Consider the following 11,415-nt stretch of genomic DNA (forward strand, 5'->3'; position numbering starts at 1 on the left):
TGCCACTTCTACAATATTTAATGATTTCAAACCCTTTATATATGTATGTATATACAGGGTGTCCTCGAAGTTTGAGGACAATATATTATGACAGTGTGAAACTTTGTAAAACATTAAGTAATAAAAGTGCATTCCATTTTTTTCCCGCAAAGTAGTTCTTTCAAATATATATGTTTACAGTTTGGCCAATCTTAAACGTAATTAATTAAATAAACGAGAGAGAAGAGATTAATACAATAGAAAGAGATAAATAGCGCATGGTAGAAGCGATAATCTAACGACTATAGATTCTCAAAGAGCGAGAAATTGAATTCTAAATAATACTGAAAAATATATTAATTAAAGATATAAAAAGGCGTTAAGAACCAATGTAGAAAATAAAGTGCAAATTTTTTTTCTTTATAAAAACTTAAATTACATTTGTCAAACTCACTAATTTACGTACGTTTCGGCTCAAATCTGAACTATCCTTTGGGTAATGTTATAAAATGAATAAAAAACTTTACTTAAACTAATAACGCCGCATTTTTCTCGAATGCAGTTTCAATAAATTCGTTAAATTAATGTGACAGTCAAAGGTAAAATGATAATTAATAATATTGATTGATTTTTATTATACTTTTATCTACAAGATGCTTAGAATATTCTTCATCGCGTGGATGTGATGATTAAAAAACATTCTTTACTCATAAATGCAAATATGATAAAACTACTTATATTAATTAAAAAAAATACAATAAAATATATGTTTTACAATTATTTATTTAAATCCCTTGGTACATAAAAGTTTACTATAGTTTCTACTTAATAAATTAATTTTTTATAACTAACATAATACATCAACTGCATTTGTTTGGATAATACCGTATCTCAATAAAAAAAATCTGAAATCAATTATTATAATAGCATACACAAGCGATAGAAAGTATAGCGCGCGCATAATATGGAATAGCATTCCTAGGAATCAAGTATTGATGCCATCTCGATCAAGTTATGGAAGTTGACTCTTCCGTAGCAGTCACATCGAATATACCATACATATAATTAATATAATCATGAGACATACAATAAATAAATTTTTATAAGAGGGTCTTAATAATTTTAGAGAAATTAGGACGCTAAAATAGTCTATCGATCGGTCTGCTATTCTAATTACATTGCAGTTTTTAGCGCTTATACGGAGACACGCGGATACTTTAGTAAAGTCTGCTTTTTATTCTTGCACTGTTTGCATACGATGTAACAAATTGAAGTAAAATAAATATACGTTAGTTTCATTTCAATTTATTGCACTGTGTGCATTATGTGTGTATATAGTTGAGATACGTTACGTCCAACGTAATTGTTTTCACGTTTTAATGCATAGAAAGTTTTAACGTCTTTTTCTCTAAACCTTTTTAATAAACCTTATTGTTTCCTGCCATTATTTTATTAGATACTTTCATAAATTGCTTTCCTTTCCTTTTTGTCCTTTTATTTTCCTTTCAATTTAATCTTTTTGAATATTTCCCTTTTGAAAACTTCTTTTCAAAATATGAATATTCAGTTTTAAGATGTTTTTAGAATTATAGACAAAAAAGAGGTATATATCTAACGAACTTATTTTATGACTCATCTTTAACGGACTCTTGAGTCATCGTCACTTTCTCCAGTTTTTCTTTATCCCTTTTAAGTACATTTTTGGTACTTTAAAATCTCACGTTATTGGTTGGAGCTGATAGAAGACTCCACCTCTTTTGTCAATAAAAAGATCCTTCTAGCTCAGAGCTCGAGATCTCGAGTTAGTCTAATTTCGTAAGCCGTACTCTCGTCATCAACCTTAGCTCGCTATAGTTGGTAAGTTTGCTTGTAACACCGTTGAATATAAAGCTTCGCCCCCTAATCGGCGAGGGATGTTTTCCTCTCGGGCTGCGTTCAAAAAGATCACCCAAGTGCCCTCATGTGTAGTTTTATCCTTGTTGTTTACCCATCCCAGTATCTGAGAATGGATTGAAATGGATTAAAATGGATTCAAATTTTCAGAAATACGGATTCATGAATGTTAAAATGAATCCTTTTCAATCCGAATACGTTTTTATTCATTTTATAGGAATTGCATGGAGCATATCTGTATACTTTTCAATCATAAAATAATATTAGCTTTTTCAGTGCATTTATGACCATAGTGAAATATTGTTTAATTCATAATTTTGAATAGGAAACGCAGTTTTTCAATCCAGTTGTATCCAATTGAATTCAATTGAATCCAAAAGAAAGTTTTCGCTGTTTAAAATACGAATTCGAATAGACAAAATCCAATCCATTTTAAACCATTCTCGGATGCTGGGATATGTTAAATAAGGATATGATTACACGGGAACATTCGAGATGATTCGAGTGATGTTCCTGAACACAGCCCAACTGAGCCCAACTGATCACCTGACTATAGCACATGCGCAGTTCATTGTATTTATGTGACAGATTTTATAACCTCGATAGATCAACAATTAATGTTTCGCATCGTAGGACTGAGCACGTTTTATTGCAACAACAATAACATTTTACTAATTGTTTCGTTTCGTGCAAAAACGCATCGAATGAACATAATTTCATTGAAATTGAGAAAGTGAAGAGTATCTTTTGAATAAATATCCAATGGATATCAAACAAAAAATTATACATAAATTTAATGAACAATTGGGATCGACTTTAAAAAATCTTGAAGGAATTTACGATTTCCAAGAGCACCTCAAACTAGAAAAGGATGAGATTGAAAAATCGGTATTTATTTATAAAATAGCGTATATAACATAGCTAAACATTTTATATCAATTTTTACTTTTTGCTTACAGTTATCAATGGCATCAACCACTGCTCCTTCCAAGGTAAAGGCAGTAGTTGAAAATGTAGAATGTGTCAATTTAGAAGTTGAGCAGTTACAGGAAATTAGTTTAGATCTCATTAAGATGATCAAAGAAACGCTTAACGAAAATGACAAAAATTTAGAACTGCAAGAAGTTGTTGACAAGATAAGTCAGCTGGACAAATCATTATCCTATCTATACTTCATAAGATACATAGAAAATATTAGGTATTAAGCAGGAGACGTGATATATGCAGAGAATGGAAGTTATAATGCTGTTATTTTTCATAACTTTATTATAATAACAATTTGGTAACGTCGTGAATTTTTTTAATAGTAATGGTAATACCAGATTTAGAAAAGTCAAATGTGTTACTTGTAACAAATTGAAAAAGTCACTCGTTACTGAAAAAGGTAACTTTTTATTTGTAACTATTTTTAATTGTTATTTATAATGGATAAAATAACTCATCAATGCTGCTATAAGTGTTACTTATTTTTTTCAGTAAATAAATAATAGTGATAAGTTACTTTTCAAAGTGACTTTCCTAACCTTAGCGCAACCTTAACATTTAGTTAGTTATAGTCATAAAAAATTGTAACGTCATGTTTAAATTATTATAAATAACGGTAAAAGTAACGGCATAATAATTCTTCCCATCTCCTAAACATATGTAAGGTGTTTTAGTTTTGTCTATTAAATAGCTGTATTATACACAGTCAGGAAATAGAAGCATCCTTGTTATCTGGTGATGATCAATCTATGATAACTCTATATACAACCTTAACAAACATCAGTTGTAAATTGCAAACATCTGTATGTCATCATCTGGTCAATTATGTTCATGAGACTTTACATTTTTGGCACAATCTAATCAAGAAGAAATTGTCAAAGTATGTTTTCTCTTGCATATATTCAAAACATAAGTTGTATTTTCTAAACATGTAATATTTATAGGGAATACAATGATTTATTGAAGACATTGAAATGGCCTTTTTGTGGAAGCAATGCTACTTCATTGGGTACACCTTTACCAGAAACAATGACAAGATTTAGGATACTCATTGAATATCTCTTTCATCTGCAGCTACCGTATCCTTGCACTATACAATTTAAATGTTTTAGATTAAAATGAATCACACACAGCAAAATTGTTTCATATTGTCCTTAATATATTCAGAGATGAAATGATTAAACCGGTTGTAACATCTGTGCTGTTAACAGACTTTGCACCAATTAGTTTGCCAATTACTTTCTTAGTACGTCCCCTCCGACAAAGGTTTATTTATCATTTCACAGGAGCTAAATTAACAAACCGTCAAGATAAGCCAGAATGGTTTTTTACACAAATATTAACATGGATTAAAGACCATATGCAGTGGGTACAAAAAAACGTTCAACCTGTAGCAGACGCTGTAGGTTTTAAGCATTTAGACGTAAAGGTGTGATATAACAATTAATTAATTATTGTTACTGACTCTTAATATCATTTCTGATCACTAATTATAGTATATAATATATAGGCTGAATTTATGCGCGCTCTAGTTCAATTAGCCGTTGAAAAACTCCATTCCGAATTACCTGTGGTACAATATGACGACACATTATTTGCGCATTTAGTAGACGAAGCTTTAGGATTTGAGAGAGAACTGCGAGAGACTTTGTTGTATCCTCACACTCAGCCGGCTACTATTTTTGTTCTTACGCAAGCCCATATTTTTGTAAAATGGATAAATATGGAGAAAAAATGTAAGTACAACACAACACACGAGGAAGTAATATTTCATGCATATTTCAAACATGTATTGTATATTATGATTTTAGATGCAACTGATAAAATGGATGCAATATTAAGCTCGAATACAGCATGGGAAAGACTGATAAGTTTTGATACAGATGATATGAAAGTCACTGAATGTGCAGACGCCTTTCTTATGCTCCTCACCTCAATTTCTGATAGATACAAACACTTACCTCAACCTGGACATAGGTAAGTCATACGAAATCGTTATAAGCAAAAAATGATACTTATTTGCGTTGATATTGTTAAAGATTACAATTTCTCGAATTGCAATTGGAATTGATTGACGATTGGCGAATACGATTGTTACAATTGGTACATGAAAATTCTGAAGATCCATTAACGTCACTTATGCCGTATATTCTCAATACACTACATTATGTCGCAACTGTTTTGGAAGAATGGGGCGTGACTGTTGTATGTATATTTTCATCTATAATCATACACAAATTATATATTATTTCATTTATTTGTCATAATCTCGTGTTTGTGTAGCACTTCTTACAACTGCATTTCTTCAAAAAGCAATTTGAAACTGTGGAAAATGCCACAGATAAAGGTAATGATGTTAAGGAGAATATTGGAGAAATAGAAGGAACTATATTTGATGAAGCTGTAGTTCTCTTACGACGATTAGAGAAAAAACTGATAAATGAAATCAGTGACTCGGTAGCTTTAGACGTAAAAGCAAAAAGCAGAGCTTATAGAACAGACAAGTAAGAGTTTTCCTAATTTACTCTACTACAATTATTTTTCCAGTAAAAACTTTGTAAAAAACAAAGGCCACTGAGAAATAACGTAGTTATTATTAACGTATACAATTTTAATATTTTAAATTATATCTACTTTAAAACCAAAACAGAGTCACAGCGCTAGTTATGATGAACGAATGTCCTTTATTCAAATTATACGTTAAATTTGTCTAGACGTTTTGGTCTATTTTAGACCATCATCAGTAAAAATTATTACAATCAAAAATTACAATCAACACTATCAAGATTGAACCTTCTCGATGTTGAAATGTCGAATCATGGTTTATTAAGGGCGTACCTTTATTTTTATTATATTGTTCAATTGCTAAGAATAGCTTGAAAAAAAATTGAAATGTTCGGAATAAACTTAAATACAGATGTAGAGTAAATATAATATAGAGTAAAACATTAAAATTATATACGCTAAAACTTAATCTACAATATGTACTTTGTTTTTTGTTTCTTACTTTTTATCACTTTTAGTTTTTACTTTTTTGTCCAAGTTTGTTTTTTGTTATCTCTAAAATAAAAATTGATGAACTTTGGAAGATACAAAAAATAAAAGAAACGTGAATATCGATAAAACGTAGTAAAGGAAAAAATCTGGAGTAAAAAGTAAAAAACAAGAAACAAAGAATATATTATACAAATATAAAGAACTTGAAAATATTTAATTTTGTTTAAATTATATTTTTCATTTATTATTAAATTCTAAAATACTTTTTATTGTTCTAAGATGGTTTGCGATGCAATCTTCAAAAGAAGTTGTTTCGTTATCGATGACACCAAGTGGTTGTCCCATGTTCCAAGAACTAGCTACACGTCTTCATATATTACACGATGTTCTTGCCTTGCCGTTGTTTAATCAAGCTTGGAAGAATTTAGCTGCTCAATTTGATCAAGTATACAAAATAAAAATAAAAGAAAATAGATTAGTTTTTACATATAATAATTTTCATTTTTTTTTCAAATATTTCTTTTCACAGTTTCTCTTTGAAGAAGTTGTACTAGTAAATTATTTCAATAATGGTGGTGCCGAACAATTACAATATGATATTCTGAGGAATCTATTTCCTTTATTTGGTCTGTATATTAACAAACCAGAATCATATTTTCCTTTGTAAGTCTTTCTCTCTCTAAAAATTATTAAAACTATTCGTTAAAACTTATTTGCTAAAACATGTAATAATTCATTTATTTTTATGTTCTAGAATCAAAGAAGCGTGTATACTTTTAAATATCCTAATAGGTTCAGCAATATTGCTCGAAGAATCATTAAATAATAATGATAAAAATGTATCGGCAGAGATATTAGCGGATGTCAGCGTGTACAAAATGTCTGCTGAACTTGCTCTAAAAGTAATAGCGATGAGAACAGATATTATTCATGTATAGAAAATCTTTCTCTTCAATGTGTTTTGTAAAAATGAAATGTATTGTAATAGATTTCATACTTTCTGTTAAATTAGACTTTTTCTATTCCTCATTATTGTATTATATTGTAATAATGTCCACGCGCACACATACGCACATTCACTATGTTTTGTAAATAACGCTCTAACACAGTAGTGTTATTCCACCATTATCAGCACCTAATAATAGTAATCGATTGAGAGGCAGGACCGCCAAAGCAGTAAGAATGCCTTTAAAAGCGTCAGATCTTAACTTAGATGAGCTTAATGAAGCAGTCGTTTCTACAGCGGTATAAACACCAATTCGATTTGCTGTTGTTCCTATTACCAATGCTTGTTCGTGCATTGCCATGCAATGAACAGGTTCTGTTGCGCCTCTGAAAATTGATAAAAAATAATTTGTGTAAACTATATTTTATTTATTTAATTTTATATAATAAAACTACAAGTTTTCTTACTTCATGTGAAATTTAAGTTTTCCGTCTATTGCACTCCACACAGCTATAGTTTGATCCAAAGAAGAACTAACTATAGTAGTTTCATTTATCGCTTCTAATTGCAATATCTATAACATTAAAAATCAATAAATCGAACAACAAATATACCATAGGGATTTCGTAACAATCTTATGGAAATTGGTTAAGTTTTCGAAAATAGCTTTTTTTATGAAACTTTCAAAGATAAAAGACCTTAAGTTTTTACCTCACATTCATGTCCCTTCCAAGATGCTATGATCAGACCGGTGCGAGTATCGAGTATCGTTAAGAAACCTGATGCTTGACCTAAAGCGACCCAGTTAGTACTAGGCGACACTGCGATACATCTTATCAAACCCGTTGGATTCATGGAAATCTTATCAAATGATTTTAACATTAAATTTTATGTATCTTAAATTACAATTTTTGGATATTAATATGTATATTTTGTGCTTACTTTCATTTCATTAACATATTGAAATATTCTACAATCAATAACTCTAAGAGTAATATCGGTTGTTCCTACAAGAAGAGTTGTAGAAGGGGAAGGACTCGAAGCTAAAATATTCACAGGAACTGGACGACTGCTTTCCGGACATCCGAGAAGTGAGCCCATGTAAGGGTCCCAACAATGAATTATGCCGTCGCATGTCACTGCATATCTCAAAGATTCCAAGAATGTAAGTGAAAGAATAGACTTTTTGTGTCCGGTATATGTATACTGACATGATGAAACTGTAGTACCATCACCCTGATTTCATTATAACAATAAAATCATAATTCTAGATATTATACAACAAACATTTTTTGTTAACTTGAACAGAATATACCTTACCTGGCTCCGTAAACTCCACAGTTTAACAGTTTTATCTCTGCTACCACTCATAAAACTGTTCTCATTGTCTAATACATAAAGACATCTTACACTATTTGTATGTCCGTTGAAAGACTGAAGTTTTATCTGCTTTATATTAAATATTGTATCCTTCTCTGGTCTTCCTATCTCATGCTCCCAATAAGCTAACCAGTTACCGCGTAGTTGTCTACCAGCAGATGACGGACAAGTTGTTTCGCGACTGGCAACAATACCCGTCTCTGGCACTTGAGATCTCGCATCATCTTTCTGTATCTCGAATCTGTTTCCTATTACAGATATGTTCCCGAAGCTGCAAGCACCTTTGTCAACTGATTCTACATTCTCGGTATCATCACAATCCACGGAAGTATTGTACTTATCTGCATTATCTTTAAAAACGAGACATAAGAACGAACATATTTACATATCAATCATAATAATAATTGAGAAATATTTTATACATCTACCGTTATTTACAGAAGTTGTTTTTATTCCTTGCTCGTATTCATGACAAAGCTGTTGTATATGCTCGTGATTTTTAAGTATATGTTCCATCATTTCAATATGAATACATCTATAAAAAAGCATATAGGCTTTGTGAGCAAACTCAATAGTGAACACAGCTCGTAATTCTTCAAATGCCTGTAAATAAAAAGTTTAGTATACATACATATGCATTTATAACATCTAGATGAGAAACATGAGTCGTAAACTATTTGATCTTACTCTATTTCTTTGCAAGTCTAGCACGTCGTTATTTTCTACGATTGGAGGAGAATACGAATCTGCAATATCTGTATCTAGTTTTTTCCATGTATAAGTTCCAATATTAACAGATTCTTCGTTTGTGGCTTTCATTCTATGAAATAATAAAAATTAATATCTTGGCATGTCATTAATCTTATTATTAAATAAGGGAGGAAAGTAATAGGTTTATATAATTAAATTGAAGACAAAATTTGTATATTTATAGGAACGGAATAAATATAGACATAATTTTACATTTAAATTTTATGAATTACTCCTATTCCTATTTGATATAGGAAAATAAATTTATAATACAAAATTTATTTAAAAATGTAGAAATTTTTGGAATTTTATGTTGATATAGGTCCGAAAATATTTAGTTTTGTGACAATTTTGTGACTTCTAATAAAAATATCTGCTATTTTCTGGCCTATTTTACCCTTAAGACATTTTATTTTACAAATTAAACGTGAATAGAGATTAAACAATATTATAAAAAAATAGTAATAACATAAACAACATAAATTCATTTTTATACATATAATAACCAAAGTTTTACGTTTATGTTATTTTGTAATGCCATTCTTCTAATCGTCCATTTTAATTCAATCTGTAGAACAAAATGTTCTGAGAAAAACTAGACAAAAAATAGTAGATTATTTCCTCAGAATCAAAATGCGTCTCGCTTGAAATTTTCAATTTTCAGTAAGACAGAAATTTCCTATACTTTTAAAATAAATTTGTTTTGCAAATTAATTTTTTTATAGATAAATAATACCTAAACAAAGATGTATTCATTTATTTTTCCTGAAATAAATTCACAAATTGTAATTCAATTTGATCATACAAACTTTTTGTCTCCTCTTAACGCACAATACGTAATTAAATCGCAATGTTCATTTATGTATTATTACCGTACGAAATGTTCGTAGGTCGTATCTGCTTTTTGTCCAAAATTATTTGCTGAAACTCCACCGTCTAAGTTTTCACTGAAAGCTTTATCAAAAGCCAGAAAGAAGCGTTGAATTGGTACTGCTAAATGATTTTTTGTGATCACATTGCCAAGCCGTAAGCTAAGAATGAACATTGCTTCCAAACATTTTTCAGCTAAAGCAACACGCGCAAGCGTTCCATTTGGAAATGTAAATCTCGCGGTTGATAATATGCGTACTGTGGGATGCAATATGGATTTAACAATCGGCTCCTACATTTAAATATGAACAAAATTGAGCTATTCCAGATTTTTTCATTATATTAACATGTAGTAATTAATTATATGATAAACATTACATGAAGCACATCCATCACCGTAGAATCGCTAAGATATACTGTAATGTGATTTAATAGAGCCAGACAAGAAATTAGGCCTCCTTCTAAATTCTGTGTTAACTTTCTCTTACACAACGCTAATAGCTCGACTATATGTGCAAAGTATTGCAGCAATATAATTTGTTCGCCATATAATCCTGATAAAATAGTTGATGAAAATGTCATTTTACTTATTGACAAAATAATTCACATATGTATACTTTTTTGTACATACCTGCAATAGATGTGAGGCACTCTAAAACTTTAATAGCGTTTTGATCACCAGCTAATATCGGCTTCTTCCATGTAACGCCCTTCAGATGCATGAAATTATTATCATCAATTGATGTTAAATTTTCTTTCCCAGCGTAACATAACGTCAGCATTCTCAGAAGATTTCGCGACAGGTATCGTGCTGTGAGTACCGGGCCGAGTCTATGGGATAACCATATAACAGATTCTGCGCTCATCTCAGAAATTGTGCATTCACTTAAAATAGATTTTCGGTAAAGATGATCCAATTGCTGTAAATTTTCGTCAGATTTAATCACGTCATTTTTATTATCACAATCCGCGGAAAGCACTGCAGAATTATCATCCTTAACATCTATATTGCACATATTTTCTGGGAGATTACTATCCGAATAAATATTCATGCCATATGCGTTAACATAAGTAAAATCTTCACTGGAAGTTTTACTTCCAACGTTACAACCAATGCTGTTAAAATCAGTTACTAATTTAACTCCATTATTTGATTGTTCAGGTATTGGAATCGTTGACGATTTTGCAGAATCATCAGGCGAATTTTTATTTCTATCATCATTTGTATCATCGCAGGCATTCAAGTTGAGGTCTATATGTAAGTCAATATCGTACGGCACGGTATTGTTTAAAGAAGTCCATAAATTATCCTCTGTCTCCATGGTAAATACCTCTAAAATATATCCAATAGAAGTTATCAAATCATTTTTTTATATTTATTAAATTCGGTTATCGAATAACGTTAATTACCCTCAATATCATTATTTTTCATTACATTAGACGTCTGATCGTTGATTGTTGGTACAGACGATGCAGCAACAGTGTGTTCAGTGTCTGCAAATGAATCTTCATCTAATGGAGATAAAATACCTTCTCCTTCACTGCAAGGTCCACTTAAATCGCAGCTCCTTCATAAAAGTTTATAAACAATATAATATATGATTAAAATATACTTA

At 30.4% G+C, this 11,415-nt stretch overlaps 2 protein-coding genes across 2 annotated transcripts in view; one reads left to right on the forward strand and one right to left on the reverse strand.

The window, feature by feature from the left end:
- Positions 1–2,367: 2,367 nt before the first annotated feature.
- Rint1 (RAD50 interactor 1) lies at positions 2,368–6,811 on the forward strand. Its single transcript, XM_018537418.1, has 12 exons — positions 2,368–2,445; positions 2,832–3,070; positions 3,563–3,736; positions 3,801–3,935; positions 4,024–4,285; positions 4,367–4,592; positions 4,668–4,833; positions 4,896–5,061; positions 5,140–5,360; positions 6,133–6,298; positions 6,383–6,516; positions 6,608–6,811. The coding sequence occupies exons 1-12, from the start codon at positions 2,368–2,370 to the stop codon at positions 6,789–6,791; spliced, it is 2,151 nt and encodes a 716-aa protein (XP_018392920.1). The 3' UTR covers positions 6,792–6,811.
- Positions 6,812–6,932: 121 nt separating this feature from the next.
- Positions 6,933–11,415, reverse strand: part of Wdr81 (WD repeat domain 81) — an 11,459-nt gene continuing 6,976 nt past the window's right edge. The window contains exons 12-22 of the mRNA XM_018537460.1: positions 11,210–11,367; positions 10,431–11,132; positions 10,178–10,353; positions 9,802–10,091; positions 8,867–8,999; positions 8,608–8,782; positions 8,120–8,529; positions 7,742–8,035; positions 7,511–7,660; positions 7,267–7,373; positions 6,933–7,185 (exon numbers count right to left, since the gene is read on the reverse strand). Of these exons, the coding sequence (XP_018392962.1) occupies positions 6,954–7,185; positions 7,267–7,373; positions 7,511–7,660; positions 7,742–8,035; positions 8,120–8,529; positions 8,608–8,782; positions 8,867–8,999; positions 9,802–10,091; positions 10,178–10,353; positions 10,431–11,132; positions 11,210–11,367 (2,827 nt within the window). The 3' untranslated portion in view covers positions 6,933–6,953. The remainder of the gene's footprint in view (positions 7,186–7,266; positions 7,374–7,510; positions 7,661–7,741; positions 8,036–8,119; positions 8,530–8,607; positions 8,783–8,866; positions 9,000–9,801; positions 10,092–10,177; positions 10,354–10,430; positions 11,133–11,209; positions 11,368–11,415) is intronic.

Source organism: Cyphomyrmex costatus, unplaced genomic scaffold (assembly GCF_001594065.2).
Source record: "Cyphomyrmex costatus isolate MS0001 unplaced genomic scaffold, Ccosl1.0 scaffold172, whole genome shotgun sequence".
Classification (NCBI taxonomy): Eukaryota; Metazoa; Arthropoda; class Insecta; order Hymenoptera; family Formicidae; genus Cyphomyrmex; species Cyphomyrmex costatus.

Excerpts from the sequence above, each read along its gene's own strand:
- Rint1 (XM_018537418.1), top strand. The coding sequence starts at position 2,368 with ATGATTCGAGTGATGTTCCTGAACACAGCCCAACTGAGCCCAACTGAT. Across the intron at positions 3,071-3,562 it reads AGATACATAGAAAATATTAG|TCAGGAAATAGAAGCATCCT; the intron begins GTATTAAGCAGG and ends TATTATACACAG. Across the intron at positions 6,517-6,607 it reads CCAGAATCATATTTTCCTTT|AATCAAAGAAGCGTGTATAC; the intron begins GTAAGTCTTTCT and ends TTTATGTTCTAG.